The sequence below is a fragment of the Castanea sativa genome, chromosome 1 (genome assembly GCF_040712315.1).
Source record: "Castanea sativa cultivar Marrone di Chiusa Pesio chromosome 1, ASM4071231v1".
Taxonomy (NCBI): Eukaryota; Viridiplantae; Streptophyta; class Magnoliopsida; order Fagales; family Fagaceae; genus Castanea; species Castanea sativa.
The window spans coordinates 58,709,119-58,733,201 of record NC_134013.1 but is presented as its reverse complement, the minus strand read 5'-3'; the positions used below and the strand labels follow the sequence as shown (position 1 = coordinate 58,733,201).

Here is a 24,083-nt window from a genome sequence, read left to right as displayed (position 1 = left end):
GCCAAAAGGGGGTTCTAAAAAAGTCTCTCTATAAGCCTTGGAAAAAGATATTGAAAGTCAGCCCCTAGGACCCCCTAAAAGAGGAAGGTTAGCTGAAGACTTTTTGGGGGGAAACCTCAAAAGAAGAATATAATGAGAAAATGAGGAAATAACAGCCACCAAAGTTGTTGATACAACATTAGTTCTGGTACCTAAGGCAGCAAATAGAGGGAATCAATAGCTCACCAAAAACTCTAGGAATGTACTATAAAAAGAGGATCAAGCCATTAACAAAATTCATTCAGCAACAATTAATTAGAGCAAAAAGAGCCTTAAAGGGAAACATCGTGAGGGATCTTGAAGTAAGTGTTGGAGGATACAGTTGGATTCAAGGGGATTCAAACCTTACAAATCTTGGAAGCCTACAAAGAGCTATCTAAGTTTGTGACTTTTGAACTTATTTGAACCTTGTGACAGATCTTAGTGAGAAATAAGGTCCAATGTACTAAAACTCAATATAATGACATATCACTTTATTTTCTAAAGATCCCTAACGTCCTTACATGCTTTTTCTTTATTTCTTTACTGTTCCTTAGCCATTTATTTTACAATATATATATATTTGCATGTGTGAATATATATGTGTTGTAGAGCCTATGTTTTGTGCACAATTTGGTTCGTAATCAATCTAGCATAGTTATGGTGAACCAAGCTCAATCCACCAAACAACAAGTATAAAAATTCTTTGGGGGCCCAAGATCCTTGTTTTTATTCAAGCTTGGGTACTATCCAAAATTAGAACCCTCAATAAATAAATAAATAAATAAATATATATATATATATATATATATTAAATTTCAAATATAGAAGTGGTCTTCCAAACAATTATTTTTTGTTTTTGGGATTTTGAAAATTAATCTTAAAAATGGGAGCCAACACACATAAAATATAAGAATTATTATTTGAAAGCTAGTTTCAAATTCAATTTTTTGAAAATTGTTTTTATACTATTTTGAAAATAAAAAACAAAAATCCTCCTACCAATCAGGCTCATTAATACTTTTCATTAACTTCTGTCATAGGTTGCTGCCCATTAAAGTGTAAAAGACAAAATACCCAGAAACACTAAAGGCCGCTTAACTACTTTTCAAGGAGAAAAAAGTAATTACATTTAATACAAGCATATGCACTTATATATAGAAAAAGACAAAATAAACCCTCAAATGCACTCAGCCTACTTGTATTTTAAGGGTAAAAAGGTTATTGCAATTATTAAACAAACAATAAACAAAAAGCAAGCAAGGTGCTCGACAAAGCACTGTTCACAAGCTCATTCACACTTTTTATATAGGTAATAGAAAAAGTAACAGATATTCTAATAAAAACATTTATAAAAGTATGATCCAAATTGACATAATGATGGGAATAATTAAAAATATCATCCTTTCTTGAAGACCATGCTTAAAAAAAAGCACCATGCCAAGCACATCTGGTGCAAAATGGCCTAGATTGCTTCCTTCGGTCCTTCCCAACTTCTCATGTCTAAAGGCATAAATTGATACTATTCAAATTGGCCTAGATTGATACTATTAAAAACTTTCAACAATTATGCACTCTTTTCATCATTTTCACGATGACTTACTTAACAATTATGCGTTCTTCTCATGTCTAAAAGGGCGTTAAAAGCCTCTTTATTCATACATTTTAGCAAATGAGAGCAACAAAACACAAAGCAGAGTACATCACCAGAAAAGAAACCAAATCTAAAATCTTAGTAATAAGCTCAAATAAACTCTATAATATTAAGGCATAGTTAGCATATAACAAGATAGACAAATTAAGCACCATGGGCTTAAGACCATAAGTTAATATAGACATCCTGCTAGTCCTTACAACAATTGTGGACAAGTTCTGACCAAAAGGTTTAGGAATGTACTCAAATCAAAGGGATGAGAACAATAGAATGCATATCAAACAGATTAGATAATAAGAATCATAATTTGACTATAGAATAAATCAAGTCAAGCAGGTAAAGATTTTTTTTTATTTTTAATTTTAACCAAAATAAACTCCAAACATATGATAATAACCGTATTTTACATATTTCCTAAATCTCAATTTTCTAAAATCAAACAGAGGTGAAGTCACATTACAGAATCTCTAACTCAAACCAGTAGCCAGAAATCAACAAACAACAAAAACACATGGAACAATGTTTTTTACCATACTCAGTAGTCTTTCCTTCATTAGCAAATTCTGCTTTGAAAACCAACAAAACTACTTCAAAACAGTTGAAATTTTTTGAGAAGCAAAAATAATAATAAAAATATCTGTAGAGCATCATAAGATGTGAAAGTTGGAGGCATTCCATTACTATAACAAATTAAAATTGTGCATTAACAATCAAAGAAAAATACATCCAAAACTTAATTAGAAAGCAAAATTAACACAAAAATCCTGCATCACAAATTTAGAAAAAACTTGGGGAGTTGTTCCATAAAAAACTCTTGTCCAGTAAACAATTGAAACAACGATCTGATCACTACACGTTTGAACTTCCATTTAGTGAACTACAAGCTATACAAAATTGCTACAGAATTTATATGGTTAACTAAATAAGCCAAAAAATAATTTCACCATATTAAAGCATCAACTATAAGGTAGAAGGAAAAAGAGAAGCATTTGAATTTCTGGCCTTCCATGGCTATGTAAAAATGTTCTTGTATACTCAAAAATGACTTTGAGTTCCTAAACTTTAATCTTATAGATCTGCTGGCCTTAAACTTCATGATAATTGCTTCCTTGTAATCTCAAAACATAAAATAGTCTGCATGGAGATAGAGAATGGGAGGCAGACAAGCCAAACAATTAAATAGCCTGCCAAGAATCACTAAATTCTTTATAAATGTGGAGCCAAGAGTTATAAATCCCTTAGACTGGAAAATCCCGCTTTGACTTTCACATAATGCTCTTACTAAGGGGATCAGAATAAAGATATATTTTCCAATCCAAATGTATTATGTAAGCACTGCAGAAGAAGAAGGAAAGATTAAAAGATTAAACAAACAACAATGACTAGCTTTTAGTTAACAAATTTCTCAACACTTTTAACATTGGAGTGCAGCATGTTATTCATGAAAACATTGATGCTAAAGTCATTATTCCTCATTGCCAATTTAGCATACAGCAAAAGGTGGCATCCTTAAAGATATTGTGTTCATGCAACATAGTTGTTTATTTGGAGGCCTTTCCTATTATCACCTCTTATTTCATCACGATTTTAAAATCACACAAGTTGTCAGAAATCGAAAGATTTGATTTGATGTCTAAAATCATTAAAAACTAGTTGAAACAACTTTCGGCTACTCTTACTTTGGAGACTTCCACATATCAAAGAGCAAACCACGGGAATTTGATAGAAAAATTTGAGGAAAAAAAAGAACTAGAAAGGTTTTAATACAAAATGGTACAAAAAAACGTAGGAAGAAATATATGACAGACATAACCAACACATTGTCAAGGTTAATACAAGTAATCTGTGACAAGAAAATTCACTGCATTGTATTACATGGATGATTCAATGCCCTTCCCAGGCTGGAGGATAAGGGAGTAAACCAATAGAATTACTACTAAAACTATAATGTCAATGAGGTATTTTTTTGGTTTGAAAATATCAATTTGACCTATTGGAGGATTTTAGGTTGTGTTTATGTCATCAACGGTCAGAGTGTTGGAGAGAAATTGTGATATAGGAACCCTATACAAGAAGAATCAGACGAGTAGCTTGTTAATTTGTTATCATTAAATAATATATTTTCCTGATTTAATTTCAAAAATAATATTATCGGTCATACCAGTAGGCACTCATGGAGAGAAAAATCAAACAAATAAGTGCATCATAAGCACTAAATGAGTGTCGGTAGTAAACTTCAGCATAGAGTGCCATTCACAAGCTACAACTAACGAATGATTAATTACCACCGGGTAAAAGGCAAAGGAAAGTGTAACTTCATAAATGAAAGCATAGGGTGCCAAAAATTCAAAACACCCACTTTGATCAGTAAAACTCAGAAATGCAGATAGTTACATTTGGTCCATGGGACAATCAACACATTAGGTTTTGGGCTCAATCAATTCTAAATACCAAGACCTAGACAAGATTCATCTCCTTCAATCAATTGTATATATCCATCTGTTTCAATCAATGGAATAAAACTGTAAATGCAAAGAAAGTTATTTTAGGCACATGATAAAATAAAAGTTGTGTAAACAAAAATAGGCAAAAGCAGAAATACAGAAGACGACGTCCATTTTTGTAGTTTTCTGGCTATTTCCAACAACATCGTCCGCATGTTGCATAAGATAAGGTAATTGTTCAATTCTAAGAAGACGATGTCGCCATCATCTAGCTGGAAAGCTAGAAAAGACAAGTCTTTAAAGGCCTATCTTTCATTATCCTAACAAGCCTAGAAAGTTCTGAAAACCATGTTCATAAAGTAAACGTTGTGTTTCATGCACCATGTACCTACATTACAAGGAAAAATGTCTATGGGTGGATTGATATAATGGCATTGTTCTGAACACCACAAAGCCTTTGATCATTTCATTTTCTATTTCTATATCCACCCAATACAGAGTCTCCACTGCAGCGATTCAATCACAACATTGACGAAACAACTTAGTATCAATCAGTCTCAGGGGAGAATGAATGCTTAAAAATCTATAATTGACATTTGTAATGCATTCCTGCGTGTGCTTTGTCACAGCTATAATTGACATTTGTAATCTATAGAGCCAACTGTGAACCATTGTTTGGTAAGCTGATTGCGGATAGTAGTACTCGCAAAACCCATCTGGATTCATAGTAGCATTCATTGATGAAATCAATCACAGGATGGTTCTGGTTCTTAAGAAACGGATTTTATTTCTAAAAAAACTGAATTAAGCGATTTTATTAAAGATTACTGTATTTATTTTTTAATAAAAGGCATGTTATTAAAACAAAACAAAATTATATTACAAGGATGATCCACCCCTTTGGTTAAAACTTAAAATGGTAAACATGCACATCCATAGATACGTACTTGTTATCAAACCACAACAACTCAACAATAACAAGCCCGTTGCTTCAAGTCAAATGTGTTCTGACTAATGCCCAGCTAGGAATTTATTTAATTTTAACTTTTAAAATAGAGTAAATAAGTCAAATATGTCATGCCCAAAGCCAAATGGTTCAAATAGTGACAGTTCATTGCTCCAACTCTTGCAATACAACTTCTCAACTATGCACAAAGTGCTTGGGATCTAGAGAAAAAAGGTTCAAGGGGGTGGAATTAACAGTATATTGTAATTATTTTTATAAAAAAATAAAAACTTCTCATCCATTTCTAGTGCCAGAGCATGAAAGCCCTGCGCACCTAATACACATTTCTGCTATTTACCTTTGACAAGAGCCCATATATTTCTTGCTCCAATAGGAAACCTGATACCGTTTATGGATGCTGGCAATCCATATATATTGAATTCATGCTTTTTTTTTTTTTTTTTTTTTTTTTTTCTAGCATTGGTTAACAAGGGTGTGGGAAGTATATTTGATAGAGCTCTCCTAAATTTTTCACTTTTGGGGGGACATTTAGAGACCAAGGCATTTCCAAATTTCCTATAGTTAGCCTAGAGATTTTTAGTTTATAAACATTATTACATGGGGTCCATTATAATACAACAAAACATATATAAATGATGTAGTTGCCAAAAGTTTAAAAGTTTTTTACTATGGACGTAGATCATTAGGCTGAAATACATTAGATTCTTACTTTTCCTTCTTCTTTTTTCTTCTCTCTCTTTCAATCACCCAAAAACTTTAACATATAGATCTTGCCCAAAGTTATGATGCACCAATTATCATAAGGATCGTGTTTGGTTCATATAGGTGTGTTACACATACTGTGTTCACTAATGTTTAACCATATCATAAACCCAGCTTTTTTGCAAATTATTGTAACACCTCTTGCCTCTAGATCATGCAAGCCCACAAGACCCAACATAATAAAGGCCCATGCACCTTCAGGAGGCCATAGGCCCTCACATGCACAAGCATCTCACGTCACCCTGTGAAGATGACCACTCTTTAGCCTTTTGAGGTTAGACATGCAACCACAAGCTATGCAGCCACTAGAATGTTGTCCACACATGATGCTTCCATCTTTTACACCATTTTTTAGCAATCTGTGTTAGCCATCATCATCAATTATGATTGTTCGATACCATCAACATTTTGTCTTGAAGGTTTCCAAATTGATCATGTTATACTCGTACATTCATGACTTCACAAATTCAAGGTTCCATCATCTTAAGTTTGACAGGATGGGGGCATTAGAGATATTAGGACCCAAGAGATCTAAATCTATTAGAGGCCAATGTAATTGTAGTGTAAGCATGCCAAACCTAAGGTTAGTATAAGGTTAGCTTGACTTCCCAAAAAAAACAAAAAAACCTAGTATTAAGTTATTTATTTATTTATTTTTAAATCAATAATTACAATTGGGATTGGGATTGAACTTTTTATTAGACAAAAATTGACCCTTAAATGTTTTTATTGGAAGGTATCAACCAATTAAAATACAAGTCTTTTAAAAACTATTAGTATAACGTTACTCTAAGGTTTTTAAGCATATAAACCTTATATTAAATTCATCGTAACATTAATGGATTATATAGAAAAAATGTAGTAATAAAGGGATTTTTTTTTTTTGTAGCTTTATGTTGTCAAGTCTAATCATGTTAAATAATTACTTCAACCTTTTTTCTTTCTTTCTTTTAATCACTTTACAAACCAACGAAAGAAAAAAAGAAAAAAAGAAAAGGAGTGAGAGGACTACATTATTGTAAGTCGAGAGAGAGAGCGAGGACGGACTACATTATTGTAAATCAATGACTTACTGGCGAAGTATTTTTTTTTGTCGTATCTTGAAATCTGTGTTTCAAAGGGGGTAGCAAAGGAAACATGCTCCTATCATGACTTGAACTTACCTAGTCTTTTTCATAGCAGACTTTGGTTTTTTATTTTTATTTTTTTATTTATTTTTTATTTTTTTTATAGATATATGGTGTGTTTGAATACCACTTATTTTGTTGAAATTGAAAAATTATTGTTGAAAGTACTATAGATAAAAGTAAAAGTTAGTTAAAATAGTAAAGTAGGGTCCATAAATAATGCCAAAAGTGCAATTGAGCCATAAATAATAGCAAAAATAAACTGAATAATAAAATAATTTTTATTTTTTATCCTAACCCAAATGTACACATGGTCTGATTTAAAGGTAATGTAGTTTCTCCTGTACAATTTAAAGTTGTGGAAAAATCAGTAAGTAATTCATCATAGGAAATGAGTTAATGATCCTACTAATACCATCTAACTCTATATCATCAATGACTCCGAACAATGTTCAAATATTTTTATTTTTAATAAATAATTGATTATAAGATTTCTTTTTAATAAATAATTGACTATAAGATAGTAGCAAAAGTTTATTAATCTAATGAGTTGATTTGTATTGCTCTATTTTTTTCTTGGTGGAGAATTTTAGTTTACTATCACCCCTTGCCTCGTCTCGCTCAAACTTGTCATATCTCAACCAATCCTTATTATATATATATATATTACGAGGAAAGTATTTAAAGGGTCTTAATCCCCCACTTATAAAAAAATTGATTGATATCTTAATTTGATAATAAAAAGTCTCAATAAAGTATTTAAAGGGTTTCAATTCTCCTTATACAAAAAATCAATTAGTGTCTTAATTTAATAATAAAAAATTACAAGTTAAAACTCTATTAAAAAATAAAACTTTTGCTGTCACCGTTTAAACTTGTGGTTGAATGATAAGGTCATCTGTTCGGCAAAAACTAAAAATTAGACATTTTTTCGATTTTCCAACTAATCCAATTTTTAAAACTATAAAAATAAATCGATCACATCGAACTCAATTACCATCTCCGCTTATTGTCGAACCCCATATTTCCCGTTACCCAAGCATATAGAATTTTTTTTTTTTTCCAAAAAAGAATAAAGTACCAAAATTAAAAGAATCACTATCACTTGGAAGAAAAGCAAAACAAAACTTCAAAAGCCAAAAGAAAATTCCCTTCTAGTACCGCTCAGCTCATTTTCTATGTAAAAACTAAAAAGTAGTGAAACTATAAACCCCTCTTCTTCAAACTTCTTTACACACACACACACACACACTCTCTCTCTCTCTCTCTCTTTCTTTCTCTGCGCTTCTCAGAATTCTCACGCACTCTGTCTCTCATTTCTCGCACCGATCGGCTCGTTTTTTCTCCTATGGCGGAGGGCGATAACCTCTTCGCCGGCCTCGCCGAAGCTCTCTTCTCCGGGTCGAAGCCTCTCTCCCCCACCGATCTTCTCCGCAAGCTTCGCTCCGAGGACTCCATCAGACCGGCGCTCCAGAACTTCTATTTGATCCTCAAACGCGGCGTCGAGGCTTCGCCGGATGACGGTGCTCGCTTAGGGCTACAATCCTGGAACGACTCGCAGATTCAAGCCGTTGCTTCGATCGCTTCTGCGCTCGCCTCCGCTTCTCGATCTCTCTCTGGTGAAATTTCGCTTTATCTTCCATTTCTTTTCTTAATAATTCGGTTTTGATAATAGGAAAGTTATTTTATTACTGTATTAGTCTGTGTAGCAGTTTATGATTCAGGAAGTGAGAGAAGTACTTTTGGACGCTAATCATAAACAAACTAGATTAGAAGCAGTTTTTATTTTTAATTTCTAATTTTTTTTGTTACTTTTGCTTTTGCTTTGATAAAGCCAAAAGTACTTCTCTTTGGTTTCAAGTTATTGATTCGAAGATTATAGAAAATTTTGCTTTTTTTTTTCCCCTTATATTTTATTAAATTTTTTGTATTTTTGTGGTGTGAATGAATGCATAGTGGAGCAAGCAGAAGCATTAATTGTTGCAGTCGTGCAACAGTCGCTGGAATTTGCTGTTTCTTATTTGGAGAAATCAGAATTCAATGGCGATGATTTAAGTATTCAGGTTTGTGTGGCTTCTTTGGCAATTAATTATTTTAATTGCAGAGTTGTACCCTCTGTTAGAGATTTTTGTGCAGTAGTGTTGTATTTGTTTTGTTTTGTTTTGTTTTTTTTTTTTTTGTGGTTTGGTTTCTGTCAAGCTGGAGTGGACTCCTTTCTAATACGTGGATGCCTTTAAATTTGATCCTGTTTATCGAAGTTTTGGGTTATGTAGTTGTAGTTAAACAAAATATATGAACTTGGTTTTATGTAATACTCAAATTGATTTAAGCTTTGCATTGAATGGAAATGGAATTGGATTATATGATAAACTGCATGTGCTTTGGGTTTGGTTTAAAATATTGCTTCAAGTATGACAATTCTCTTAATCCAAATGCGTCGCATGAGACATGAAGGAGCTGTTCCCCACGTCCCATCTCCAAGATTTCCCAAGTTACATTTCCATGACTCCAACATTGCAAGTAGGGAATTGGACATTTTACCAAGTAACCCCGAATGAGTGGAGTAATACATCCCAGAAATCTCTAGCAATAGGACAATGCCGATTGAACTTACACATATAACACCAATTTGCATTTATAATTGCCCTCTCATAAATTATCCGTTGTCAAAAAATTTCATATTGCTGCAATCCAAGTGAAGAAGGCATAGATGCTGTTCTAGCTTTCCAAATGCACTTCCAAGGAAATGGGGTGGATCTTGCATTCCCTGATTGAAGCACTCTATCAAAGTTGTTTACTTGAATTCCTTTCTTTGGTGATGGGAGCCACACCAATCTATCAATTTCTCCCTAGGCAACCGACCTTCATTGCATATAGTTCATCTGAAATGTGTCCTAACAATTCCATCTCCAAATCTTGAGCTTCTCTAAGGAAAAGTGGCTTCCAATGTAAGTGACCATTAACCCACTCTATATAGTTTGATACAAGGGCTTCTCCATCTCTAATCTCTATGAAATTTGCTAGTCCAATGATTTTTACAAAACAAAACTTTAGAGCCATCCCATACCCAATATGTGTATAAGAGACAAATCTAGTCCAACCGTTTGTACTTTATTTCCACAAACCAACCCCATAAGGGACTTTGACAACATTAGAACACCAATCACCCCTACCAATACCGTATTTGTTATCAATCACGGAATCAACTTCCTCCACAGTGAGCCCCTTTCTACCACATAACGCCACAACCATTTACCAAGTAAGGCTTGATTAAAAATCAAAAGTTATCTAATACCTGAATCCCCTTTTGAATTTGGGTACACATTGTAGACCACTTCACCAAATCGAATTTATTCTCACCATCAATACCATCCCATGAGAAATCCCTTTGTATTTTTTCCAATTTATTGGCTATACTAATAAGTACGTGAAATACAGGCAAGAAGTAAGTAGGGAGACTATAGACAAGAAGTAAGTAGGGAGACTAAATTGTACTCTTATTTAGATTGAGTTGACCCCCTTTGAGAGATAAAGTTTCTTCCACCCAGCCAATCGTTTCTCCATCTTATCTAGTAGTAGTATACTAGTATCCCATCCCACCCCAAGCGGGAGTCCCAAATATCTCACTGGGAGAGGAGACTTTACATTCCAAAGTGTTAGCCAAAGCCTCCTTCTTTGTGACAATTCCTATGGGCATGAACTCAGATTTAGTCAGATTTACCCTAATGCCAGAAATAAGCTCAAAACATAACAAAATACATCTAAATGGAAGATCTGATTGACATCTGCCTTGCAAAAATCAGTGTATCATCAACAAAAAGCAAGTGCAATAATACACCAGTCTGCCAGAAATAAGCTCAAAACATAACAAAATACATCTAAATGGCAGATCTGATTGACATCAGCCTTGCAAAAATCAGGGTATCATCGACAAAAAGCAAGTGCAATAATACACTAGTCTCAATATTTAGAAGATACAAAAAACCTTTTTCAAAACCTTTTTTAAAAAAAAAAATTTATTTATAGGTAATAAAAGTTTTATTGATAATAAAAATGCAATGTGTTTACGATTGTAAACACACGGCAAAGAAAGAATACAAACAAATCAAATAGTAGATCTAAAAGAAATAAGGAAACCAGACAAGGAAATACAATGCGTGAGGCCCCAAATACTAGACCAATCAAACAAAGTCCTAGCTAGCGATGTCTTCAATAGTTCAATAGGTCTCTCAATGTCCTCAAAAGTTCAGGCATTGCGTTCCTTCCATACTAACCACATATGACACACTGGTACCATATTCCAATCATTTGAAGAATAATTTCCCAACCAATTCCTCCAAGTGAAAAGAAGAGAGGCAACTGTATACAACATTACCTACTGAACCCCAAACATAAGGAAAACCTCACTCCACAAAGCATGAGCAAACTTACAATGGAGTAAAAGGTGATCCACAGTTTCCTCATCACACTAACAAAGACAACACCAATTAACAAGAGGCAAGTTCTTCTTAACAAGGTTATCTATGGTAAGAATCCCATCCCTAGCAGCAGTCCATAAAAAGAAAGACACCCTTTTAGGTAACTTAATACACCAAATGCTCTGCCAAGGGAAAGAAACAGAAGGGGCTTTTAATAAAGAATAATAAAAGGAGAGGACATCAAAAATACCAGTATGATTCAACTGCAAAATCATAACATCATCACTCTCCCCCCTTGGTATTCTGGCAGAAACATGCTCAAAAAAAGAGTAAAATCTCCCCATTTTCAAAGCCTATAGCCATTACTATAGACATCAGTCTATTAAGAGCCTGCATAACCAAAATGAACAGCAATGGGGAAATAGGATCACCTTGATTTGGACATACGACTACTATCAAAGAAACCATGTGGATTTTCTTTGACAATAACTGAGAAGCGGACATTAGAGATGCAAAAATGAATCCATCATCCTTATAATTAGCAAACCTGAAAATCCCAGTTGACATGGTCATATGCCTTCTCTAGATCTACTTTCAAAAAATTCTGGATTTTAAACAACCATCCAAGCATTCATTAGCTATGAGAGTAATATTTTGGCAAGAATTTTGTAAAGACTACTAATGAGAGTAATAGACCTAAAAATATTCAACTCAACAGAACCAATTTTCACAGGAAGAAGAGCAATAAAAGTAGTATTGAGCATTTTTAGAGCGTACCTCTACCATGTAAGTAGGGACATGGAATTAAGGAAAAAAAAGCTCATGATATCTCCTCTAACCACACTCCAAACACTTTTGAAAGAAGGAAATAATGAAATTTTCTAGGCCTGGTGCTTTGTCTCCATTCAGAGTTGAAAACTAGAAGAACTTATCTGTGAAATTTCTTTCCAAGTAGCTATCCTCATTTTCCTCTAGCATATCAAAAGGAAGTCCTTCCACCTTTCGACACCAAGTACAGGGGTCTTGGTATAGATAATAGATTTTTGTTGAACTTGACCAAACTTTCTCGATTTTGTCTCTTGTAGGCAAACAATATCAGCTTTCCATCCCCTCAACAAATTTCTCCCCTTTCCTGTTTTTTCCCTGTCATTTAGACCACGTATTCTAGAAAACCATCTTAAACTGCATTATGATTGCATAATTGAACCTGTGCATATCTTTGATGTGGCTTTCAATAAATCTCTATCTCGTCATAATTCACTGGACAAGTTAGATATTTTTTATTTTTTTATCTCTCTTACCATGTGCCATGAGGTATGTTATGAAATTATCAAGGGTTTTTGGGTAAAAGAAACCAACTCAAAAATCTGGAGGGCAATTCATTTGTGTTTGACATGGAGTATACTTATCAAAAAGAAAAATTGTGTTTGACATGGAGTATTTTGAGACAGGAATGGATGAACTATTTTTAAAAAAAAATTGAAGGCAAATAACTCTTTTTTTAAGAAAATTTATTTTTATAATTAATAAAAAAACTTTATTAATAAAAATAACTGCAAGTACACTGGGAGTATACTAACACAACATCATGGTAAAGCTCCAAAATTACAAAAATCAAGAAGTTCAATTAAATCAGAGAAAAAAAAAATCCTTGAGGCTGATATCCACTCAAGAAGTGTCTTCATAAAGAAAGATTTCAGCTCTATCATAGTCCTCTCACACCCGTCAAAGCTCCTTGTATTTCTTTCCCTCCAAATCACCACATCAAACAATGAGGAATAGTCTTCCAAATTTCAACATATTGATGATGCCCAAAACCGCCTTGCAACAAGCTAGTAAATTAATAAACCTCTAGGCATCACCCAATAAATGCCAAATAGGGCAAAATCAAATCCCACAATTCTCTAACCAAGGAGCAATGCAACAACAGATGATCCACTGTTTCTTCATCCCTCTTATACATGCAACACCAACTAACCAGGATAATATTACTCTTTCTCAGATTCTTTGTTTTTAGAATGTTCCCCAGAGAAGCCACCCAGAGGAGGGACACTTTAGAGGGGACTTTTGGCTTCCAAATATTTTCCAAGAGAATCAAACACCACCGAAGGGAGCTAACATATTATAATAAGAACGAACCTCAAAATCCTTTTTTTATTTTTTATTTTTTTATAAGTATTTTTTTTTTGATAAGTAATAAAGAAATTTATTGAAAAAAGAGAGTCACCCAAGTACACAGGAAGTATACAAGGGAAAACAAATCAAAGACGAACATTACAAAAATCAAGGAAATCCAAAGTAGAAAGAAAAGGAAGGCTTCTCCACACGGAGAACCAATCAAGTAAGGTTCGGAAAAAAAGAGACTTAAGAACATGCATGGAACTCTCGATGTCTTCAAAACATCTACTATTTCTCTCCTTCCAAATACACCACAACAAGCAATGAGGAACGGCCTTCCAAATATCTCCATTACGATGGCGACCAAAACGACCTTGCCAGCAAGCCAAAAGCCCCACAACAGACCTTGGCATAACCCAGAAAACTCCAAATAAACCGAAGACCATGTCCCACAATTCCATGGCAACCGGGCAGTGAAGAAAGAGATGGTCAACACTTTCACAATTGCACTTGCACATATAACACCAATCCAGGATGCAAATCTTTCTTTTTCTTAAATTGTCTACAGTCAGACATTTCCCCAAAGCCGCGGTCCATACAAGGAAAGCTACTCTAGAGGGGATCTTCTGCTTCCAAATGCTTTTCCAAGGGAAAATTTGCTCCTTATGGCCAACAAGAAGATGGTAGTAAGAACTAACCGTGAACCCCTTACTCTTACAGGGCAGCCAACAGGACTTGTCCTCCCCAATCCCCCTTACGGGAGTGCTATAAATGGAATTGATGAAGCTCCGGAAAGCTTCCAATTCACGATTATGCACATCCCTACAAAACTGAATAGAAAAGCACACAAGCAGTGTACTAACGAACCTCAAAATCCTTCTGATGAGATGGCTTCGAGCAGAGCTTATCCACTCCACCTCTTGTCACTTTGCTAGAATAGAAAGGATCCAAGAAAGCTGCAAGAGATTCCAGTTCCCAATCCTGAATTGCCTGAATAAAATATAATTCCTAAAAAATTGAACCATTCCTTAACTTCATATGATCCGCTACTAGAGCTTCCTTATTCTGAGTAATACTATATAATTTCGGAAAAGACTCTTTAGAGGGGAATCATCACGCCACGCGTCCAACCAAAACTTCACTCTAATAGCATCACCCACCTTGAATTTAGTGCATTGAGAAAATTTAATCCCCCCCCTGCTGGATGAATTTCCAAAGGCTCACCCCATTAGTCCCAATGGCTGGTTTTGCACACCAACCAGCTCCCATAGAGCCAGACTTCAGATCCACCACTTGCCTCCACAACGAGTCCCTCTCCAACCTCCACAACCATTTATCCAGAAGAACCTCATTAAAGATTCTGAGCTTTCTTACAGCTAACCCACCATTTTGGTAAGGCAAACATATATCCCAGCTAAACAAGTGAAGCTTGGACTCTTCCCCCAACGCCCTCCACAGAAAATCTTGTTGTAATTTCTCAAGACAAAGGGCTACATCTGCTGGAATAGGAAATAAAGACATGAAATACGTGGGCAAATTAGAAAAATTACTCTTGAGAAGAGTAACTTTACCTCTCTATATACGTTTTCCATCCTGCTAAACGCCTTACCATTTTTTCCAAAACGCTGTTCCAAATTGATTTTTCTTCACACTGTTGCTGCAACTTTTGAAAAAAGCTAAAGGGAACCCATCTAGACCCAGAGATATATCCCCATTAGCATCTTTTTTTTTTTTTTTGATAAGTAATATCCCCATTAGCATCTTTAACCACATTCAGAATTTCCTCCTCCTCAAAAGGGGTTTCTCTTTAGTCAGTTGGTGCTGTATGTGTAGGTGTAGTGGGGGAATGGTGGACCATTCATTGCTCCATTGTGAGGTTGCATATTGCTTGTGGAGCGTAGTTTTAAAATGTTTAGGGCTCACTGAGTGTTGTCACCAACTATAGCAGATCTATTGTTTGGGTGGAGGAATTGGTTTGGAAGGCACTCTTCGGATGTTTGGAATCTTACTCCATTATGTTTGATGTGTATATTTCAGAGGAACATAATAACTTCACTTTTGAGTATATTGCAAGATCTCTTGATCAGCTGAAGTCCTTGTTGATTTGAACTTTGATTGATTGGTCTTGCCCATGGGGCTTTACACATTGTAATTCTATTTTTGAGTTTCAAGCCTCACTTCAATTATCTGTATGATTCTTTGTAATTTTTTAATATTCTTTGTGTTCAGCATCATGATCATGAAGTAATATTCACATTTAAGTAAATATTATTACTTATAAAAAGAATCCATATTTTTGATACAAAAAATGGCTAAAACCTCCAAATCAGGCTGCGTTTATAGCAAAATTAATTTTGAGTGTGGCTCTAGCCATTGTGTTGTTCTATAAATTACAAGGCAATGTTAAATCAGAATGAATGGAAGGATGACAGCAAGATTTTCAGCAGCGTAACACACACAGGTACTCACTTACTCACACAAAGTGAGATCCGGATTCTCTCTAGAACATACTAAAAGTGATGGAAGATATTATGGCTTCTGTTGGTGAAAAGTCATTATTGAAAGTCTTCCGTGCTAGTTCCTTTTGTGGTTTGAAACCTACTTCATGGTTCTCAATAATAACGATTGGTTGTCTTGATAATTTAATGGTGTAATATCAATCACTTTTTGTCTAGTGGAAAAACTTTTAGGAATATTTTGAGAAGAGGCATGCATAATGGATTTTGGAACTCATTTTTCTTGTAAAATGGAGCCCATTAATATTGTACAGTTTTATTCATCACATAATAAGTACATAATTTGAGCCTTGTAAGCCTGACTACCTCCTTTTCTCCTGAATCTGTATGGTTTTAGGAACCACTGGCTAACTTGTGCGGTTAGTCTTTCAACTCTGTGTGTGTGTGAGAGAGAGAGAGAGAGAGAGAGAGAGAGAGAGAGAGAGAGAGAGAGAGAGAAAGAGAGAGAGAGAGAGGTCATAGTCCTTGGAGTGTTAAATATCTTCTCTTGTTTTTTATAGATTTATTCAGTGTTAGATTGTTCAGTCAGTTACTTGTGTGTGTATCTTTTTTGAATCAGTTAAATGGTGATAGTTATTGTTACTGATGGCTTCAATTTTGTTTGATTTTTTCAGAATAAATTGGTACAGCTTTTGGAGATAGCATTAGTTGATGGAGTGGATAAAGTATCTGACACATTGCAGCCCTGCTCTATAAATAGCTTGGTAGACCTATTGCCAACGGTTGCTGATTGTTGTGGCATTGATTTGGAAAATCATGTTAAATGCAGTCTTCAAGGTATCTCTGATATTGTGAACTCCATGATCTCTTGCAGTTGTTTTATCTCATTGTTTACATTGTAATGTTGACATGCTTCTCATACGTTTGTCTGAACAGGTACCAGTTGCTCTGTGGAAGATAAACCAGTGGATCGGCTTCATATGACATTAGCTTCTGAGTGCATACAATCGGATAGGAAGACATCTGGATTTATTGCACATGCTTTCCACCAAAATTTGAACAAGTTTATTTTTCTGTCCCAGCATTGGGCTGTTGCTCATGTGGGATGCATTCGGCGTCTGGTATTGCTCTGCAAAGAATTGATTGCAATACCTGTTGCGTTTGACGAGAAGACTGCTGGTACAAATTTCAGTAAGAGACTCTCATTCAGTTTGAGGATTTTGAAGTTACTTGGAAGTCTTTCGAAGGACATTCCTTATGTTGAATATGATGTCCAGTTGGTTCAGGCAGTTGCTTCTCTTGCTGATGTATTGCCAATCTTGTTTAGACCTGGATTTGAGTTTGTAAATAGCCATGCTGCTATTGATGGTAGTTTTGAGAGCCTGATTCTGTTGCTTTTGGAAGAGTTTCTTCAGCTTGTCCAGGTTGTTTTCTGCAATAGTAGCATATTTCAGAATATTCAAGCATGTATAGTAGCTTCTATATTGGACAATTTGGATTCTTCTGTGTGGAGATACAACAAGTCCACTGCTAACCTGAAGCCTCCGCTAGCTTTCTTCCCTCGCAGTGTTCTTTACATATTGAAACTTATTTATGATCTCAAGAGGCAAACACATCAGCCTCTCAATTGGGAGGAGTTTGAAAGAGTGCTTAGTGGCAGTTCTGCTGATTTGATTGATTCCCCTTATTGTTATGTTCATTTTGTGAAGGTTCCTTTATTTAAGAGGTACACAGTTGAAGAACTATTGAAAATGATATTCCCCTCATCAAAGCAGTGGGTGGACAATCTAATGCATCTTATTTTTTTTCTTCATTCTGAAGCTGTAAAATTAAGGCCAAAAGTGGAGCGATCATCTTCCAGTTGTGCAAAAACTATTTCCAACTCTGAATTGGAAAATGCTGTTTGCCAAGAGGATGAAGCCCTTTTTGGTGACCTTTTTTCTGAGAGTGGTCGTTCTGTAGGATCTACGGATGGATATGATCAACCACCTGTTGCTATCAATTCTAGCTCCAGCCATAGCAACACACCAATTCAAGCTGCTACAGAAATGTTGAGTTTTCTTGAATCGAGCATCTTCTCTCCGGAATGGTATTCATCCATATATGAGGATGGCCGCAAACAAATCAGTAGGAGCCATATTGATATTTTGCTTTCCTTACTTATTTGTCAGGGCTGTTGTTCTGAAGATAGGACATCTGATAGCTGTGGCAGTTTACGTGAAGAGAGGAGAAATGGGAATATCCATGAACTTTGCTTTGAGCTGTTGCACAACCTTCTCACTCACCATGCTTTGTCTGATTCCCTTGAAGAGTACCTTGTTGAGAAAATTCTGAATGTTGAAAATGATATTTTTGTTTACAATGATCAGACTCTAACCTTGCTAGCTCGCACTCTTTTCTGTAGGGTGGGTTTGGCTGGTAGCCAGTTCAGAACCCAAATATACAGGGGATTTGTGGGTTTTGTTCTTGAGAAGGCAAAAGCTATTTCTTATAAATGTCCTAGCCTCAAGGAGCTTATTGGTACCCTTCCCTCTGTCTTTCATATTGAGATTCTTCTTATGGCATTCCACTTCTCTTCTGAAGGAGAAAAGGCAACACTGGCAAACTTAATATTTTCTTCCCTCAGAGAAATTGAGGTTCCAACTTCGGGTTTTAACAGCACACAGTTTTCATGCTGGGCTTTACTAATTTCAAGGTTGATTTTAGTGCTTCGTCATATGATATTTTATCCACATACTTGTCCTCCATCATTGGTCCTGGATTTGCGATCCAAGTTGAGGGAAGCCCCCCATTCTGTTTCACGTCTGCCTAATAACATGAATGATTATTTATCCTCTTGGGCATCAATTGCAGTAAAGAGTTTGGTTGGTGCATGGATTGAAGAGCCTGTCATTAGTAGCTTGATCAATCAACTGATTGATATTTCAGCCCCTCCTACTTCACTATATCGGGATGATCAGGCCAAAGGTGGCTTATGCTTGAGTTGGAATGATATTTTTGCAACCTTCTCGCGGATTCTTGGGTCTTGGAAAGGTAAAAAAGCTGCAGCACCTGAAGATCTTATTATTGAAAGATATGTTTTTGCACTTTGTTGGGATTTTCCTTCGGTGTGTACTGCATCCGACAATCTGCTTCCATTTTGGACTGGCCCCCAGGCTCTGGACTTATCTGATATGGCACATTTCTTCTGCTTCAGCCACTCATTTTTAGGGTGCAGCAATGCCTTTGACTGTGGCACTAGTTTACCTGGAGTAGTAGTTGGCCTAATTCAGCACTTGCATGCCATGAACATACCAGAGGGAATTGAGGAACTAGGCTGGGATTTCTTTAGGAATGGATCATGGTTGTCTCTGGTACTTTCCATGCTTAATGTTGGCATCTGGAGATATTGCATTAAGAATAAAATTCCTGGAGTAAGTCCATGGACGGAAAGCACATCTAGGGACAATGAGTATATCACTCTTTCTGAAGACCTGATTTGCTCCATTGTTGAAGCTGGTCAAATTGAAATGCTGGTCGGGCTGCTGTCTTCTATGTTGGAAAGATATTTGCAGGCTCAACAGAAAGCTTTCCTAGCTACTGTTGATAATGACCAGAACAATGCTAATATGTTTTCACCTCTATTGCTTCTCAAGCATTCTGGATTTGACAAATGTTTTCAAGATGAGCTCCTTGAAAAGAGTTGCACCACTTCTTCCCAGCTGGACCCTGTTCTTGATATCTTATTGAAGTTGGATGCTACCATCAATAAGAGAGCTGTCGGAAATTTATCCAGGGCCTGTTGGGAATTTATGTTGCACGGTTTTCCCTTTAGTCCTCAAACTGCTAGTGGAATTCTTATTTCTTGCATTCTTAGCATAAGAGGGATCATTTCCATTCTAGATGGGCTGCTAAGAATAAAAAATGCGAGAGAAAATATCCACCTGGAGTCTGAACTACTTGGTCAGATTCTTGGTACAGTAATGACGGTCAAGTTTGATAGGATCTTTGGAAGCATTCATGGAACATGTGAAGATATTTATCACATCTTAAGTGTTGGTTTGGAAGTATTGGATTATTCCAACTTACTTCTAATAAAGCACATGGAAGGTTTTCTAAGGGACATCAATGCCAGAGGAGTAGGTGATAGCAGTATCCATGAATTGATAATTACCAAGGCTATTGATACAATTGATAGCCTTAAGAAAGACCCTTCAAAATCTGCCATTTTCCAATTTTATGTTGGTGCGGAGGATGTGTCAGAGCAGGTGAAGGATCAGTATGGGTTACAGCATGGTGATTTGTTGGTTTTGATTGATTCACTGGATGATTGCTGCTCAGACTTAGTAAATGTTAAGGTTCTTTCCTTCTTTGTTGATCTATTATCAGCAGAGTTGTGTCCTGGTCTTAAAGAAAAGATACAAAATAAGTTCCTTGGCATGGATTCAGTTCGCCTGACCAAATGGTTGGAGAAAAGGCTTTTAGGTTGTGTCATGGAAGCTTCAGGTGGGGTCAATAGTGCAAAAGGAAGTTCTGTTTCTCTCAGAGAGTCAACTATGAATTTTATTTTGTGCCTTGTATCCTCACCTCCTGAGTTGCAATCTAGTGAACTGCAAAGTCATTTTTTTGAAGCTGTGCTGGTTTCACTTGATACTGCATTTTTGCTATTTGATATTCAAGTAGCCAAGTCCTATTTTCATCTTGTTGTTCAACTTTCAAGAGGAGAGACATCAATGAAATTGCTTTTGGAACGGGCCATAAAACTGATGGAGAAGGTGGCTGGTGATGAACATTTGCTTCCGGGGTTGAAGTTTTTGTTCAGTTTTCTTGGAACCATCTTGAGTGATTGTGGGTCTGGTAAGAATACTCCAGAAAGATCTGCTGGAAAGTCATTGTCTACCAATACTCATGGGGTGGGATCTGTGGCTTCTAGTCTGGTGGGATCAAGTAAGAATTCCGAAACATTGGTTCTTTCAGCTAATCAAGAAGGGGGATCCACATCTATTGAATGTGATGCAACTTCTGTGGATGAAGATGAGGATGATGGAACTTCTGATGGTGAGGTGGCTAGCATAGACAAGGATGAGGATGAGGATAGTAACAGTGAAAGGGCCCTTGCTTCTAAAGTATGCACATTTACATCCAGTGGCAGCAATTTCATGGAACAACATTGGTATTTTTGTTATACATGTGATCTGACTGTATCAAAAGGCTGCTGCTCTGTCTGTGCTAAAGTTTGCCATCGTGGTCACCGTGTTGTTTATTCTCGCTCGAGTCGCTTCTTTTGTGATTGTGGAGCTGGGGGTGTTAGGGGTAGCAACTGTCAGTGTTTGAAGCCTCGCAAATTCACTGGGAGTAGTGCTGCACCTGTGCGTGGTTCTAGTAATTTTCAGTCCTTCTTACCCTTTACCCAGGATGGAGATCAGCTGCCAGATAGTGATTCAGATTTTGATGAGGATGTTAATACAGATATTGATAACTCTCTCGGGTTATCAATTCCAAGAGAACTTCAAGATAGGATTCCACTGCTACTGGAGGAGCTTGATATTGAGGGCCGGGTGCTTGGCCTTTGCTCATCATTGTTGCCTTCTATAACTAGTAAAAGAGACTCCAGCCTTTCAAAAGATAAGAAAATTGTTTTGGGCGAGGATAAGGTGCTTTCTTATGGTGTTGATATCTTGCAATTGAAGAAGGCATATAAAAGTGGGTCACTAGACCTAAAAATAAAGGCAGATTATTCAAATGCCAAGGAACTTAAGTCACATTTAGCGAGTGGTTCTCTTGTTAAAACCTTGCTCAGTGTCAGTGTTCGAGGCCGACTTGCTGTTGGAGAAGGTGACAAAGTTGCTATCTTTGATGTTGGGCAGTTAATTGGACAAGCCACCATTGCACCTGTTACAGCAGACAAGACAAATGTTAAGCCCCTCTCAAAGAATGTTGTTCGCTTTGAGATTGTCCATCTTGCTTTTAATTCAGTCATAGAGAACTATCTTGTTGTAGCTGGTTATGAAGATTGCCAGGTCCTCACTGTGAACCCTCGTGGTGAAGTGACTGATCGTCTTGCCATTGAACTAGCCCTGCAAGGTGCATATATTAGGCGAGTAGATTGGGTTCCAGGTTCTCAGGTTCAGTTAATGGTGGTTACAAACAGGTTTGTCAAAATATACGATCTGTCTCAGGACAACATCAGTCCCATGCACTACTTCACATTGCAAGATGACATTATTGTCGATGCAACCCTTTATATGGCTTCCCAGGGAAGGATGTTTCTTATTGTTCTTTCAGAACGTGGCAGCTTATTCAGGCTAGAGTTGTCAGTGGAAGGTAATGTTGGGGCCACGCCATTGAAGGAAATTATACATTTTCAGGACAAAGAAATTCTTGCCAAGGGCTCCTCTTTGTACTTTTCTTCATCATGTAAATTACTTTTCATATCTTATCAAGATGGCACAACATTGATAGGTCGGCTGAGTTCCGACGCAACATCTCTTATTGAGATATCTTCGGTATATGAGGAGCAAGATGGTAAGCAGCGGCCTGCTGGACTTCATCGTTGGAAGGAGTTGCTGGCTGGAAGTGGGTTATTTGTTTGCTTCTCTAGTTTAAAATCAAATTCTGCACTTGCTGTGTCCGTTGGGGCTCATGAATTAATTGCACAAAACCTGCGGCATGCAGTGGGTTCAACCTCACCCATAGTTGGGATAACTGCCTACAAACCTTTATCCAAAGACAAAATCCACTGTCTTGTTCTACATGATGATGGCAGCCTGCAAATATACTCACATGTCCCAGTTGGAGTTGATGCTAGTGCAAATGCAACATCGGAGAAAGTTAAAAAATTGGGCTCTGGTATCCTAAACAATAAGGCTTATGCTGGTGTAAATCCTGAATTCCCACTTGATTTTTTTGAGAAAACAGTGCTGATTACACCAGATGTGAAACTGGGCGGTGAGGCCATCAGAAATGGTGACTCTGAGGCTGCTAAGCAGAGCTTGTTATCTGAGGATGGTTTTCTAGAAAGCCCTAATCCTACAGGCTTTAAGGTATTGTTTTTTTACGGTCTAACCATTGTGTTATGTCTCTCCCCTCTTTCCATCTATGGTTCTGCCATTATTTTTCTCTCTCTCTGTTTGTAATTGTTTAAGAAAGATTTCCATTTCAAGCTCTCCTTTCTTTGAATAAAATATCTTATTTATAGAAAAAGGGTTTAAAGGGTATAAGAAAATTGATCTACTTTGGGGTGATAAAAGATTTTGTTGATGTTCAAGCTAGTGCTGCAGGCTTTAAGGTATTGTGTCTTTACGGTCTAACTATTGTGTTTTGTCTCTGCCCTCTTTCCATCTATGGTTCTGCCATTAGTCTCTCTCTCTGTTTGTAATTTTTTAAGCTTTCCATTTCGAGCTCTCCTTTCTTTGAATAAAATATCTTATTTATAGAAAAACTGTTTAAAGGGTATAAGAGAAGTGATCTACTTTGGGGTTATAAAAGATTTTGTTGATGTTCAATGATCATGTAAACAATGACATGAACAATTATGTGTGCTGAAGGAGACAGAAGGAGAAAACTATGGAAACTTTTGTTACATAAATCAAATCACACAATATTCCATTAATTAACTTATAAATCTTCGAATATGCTGAAGGCTATTTGTATATTGTTGACTTTTACATAACCTAATAGGACCAAGGATCAAAATTAGACTACCAAATTATAGGCCTAAGAAATGCAATAAAAGATTCTCAGTACTAAGAAATTCTAGAATGATACTAAGAAACTCTAGAATAATCTGGACAGAACATAGTCAAGAGAATATCCGTAAACGTAAATTTATGAATGGGATAACTTATAAACCTAGTGACAAATTTTAAAACTGTTTAAGCATAAGAAACTAATATTATAAGCTTCAAAAGCATATGTATGCTTCAACCGGACGTCGCATGATGGCCAATGACAGGAAAAGCTCTTGAGCTGCCAAAACTGAATATCACTCTAAAGGCAGCAACTTACCTTTCTTCCATGGCTGTATCAGGTGCTGCTTCAACTTCAGTAAGAGGGCAACAATAATTGATGAACCTGGGGGAAACCTGTGATCTCATCAGAATCCTTGTGCAGGATTATTAATTTTATAAAAATAAGTAGT

The 24,083-nt window shown here is 36.2% G+C and overlaps 1 protein-coding gene across 1 annotated transcript in view; it reads left to right on the top strand.

Annotated features, from left to right (window-relative positions):
* Positions 1 to 8,216: 8,216 nt before the first annotated feature.
* Positions 8,217 to 24,083, top strand: part of LOC142617509 (auxin transport protein BIG) — a 34,725-nt gene continuing 18,858 nt past the window's right edge. The window contains exons 1-4 of the mRNA XM_075790400.1: positions 8,217 to 8,591; positions 8,929 to 9,035; positions 16,639 to 16,801; positions 16,901 to 22,986. Of these exons, the coding sequence (XP_075646515.1) occupies positions 8,321 to 8,591; positions 8,929 to 9,035; positions 16,639 to 16,801; positions 16,901 to 22,986 (6,627 nt within the window). The 5' untranslated portion in view covers positions 8,217 to 8,320. The remainder of the gene's footprint in view (positions 8,592 to 8,928; positions 9,036 to 16,638; positions 16,802 to 16,900; positions 22,987 to 24,083) is intronic.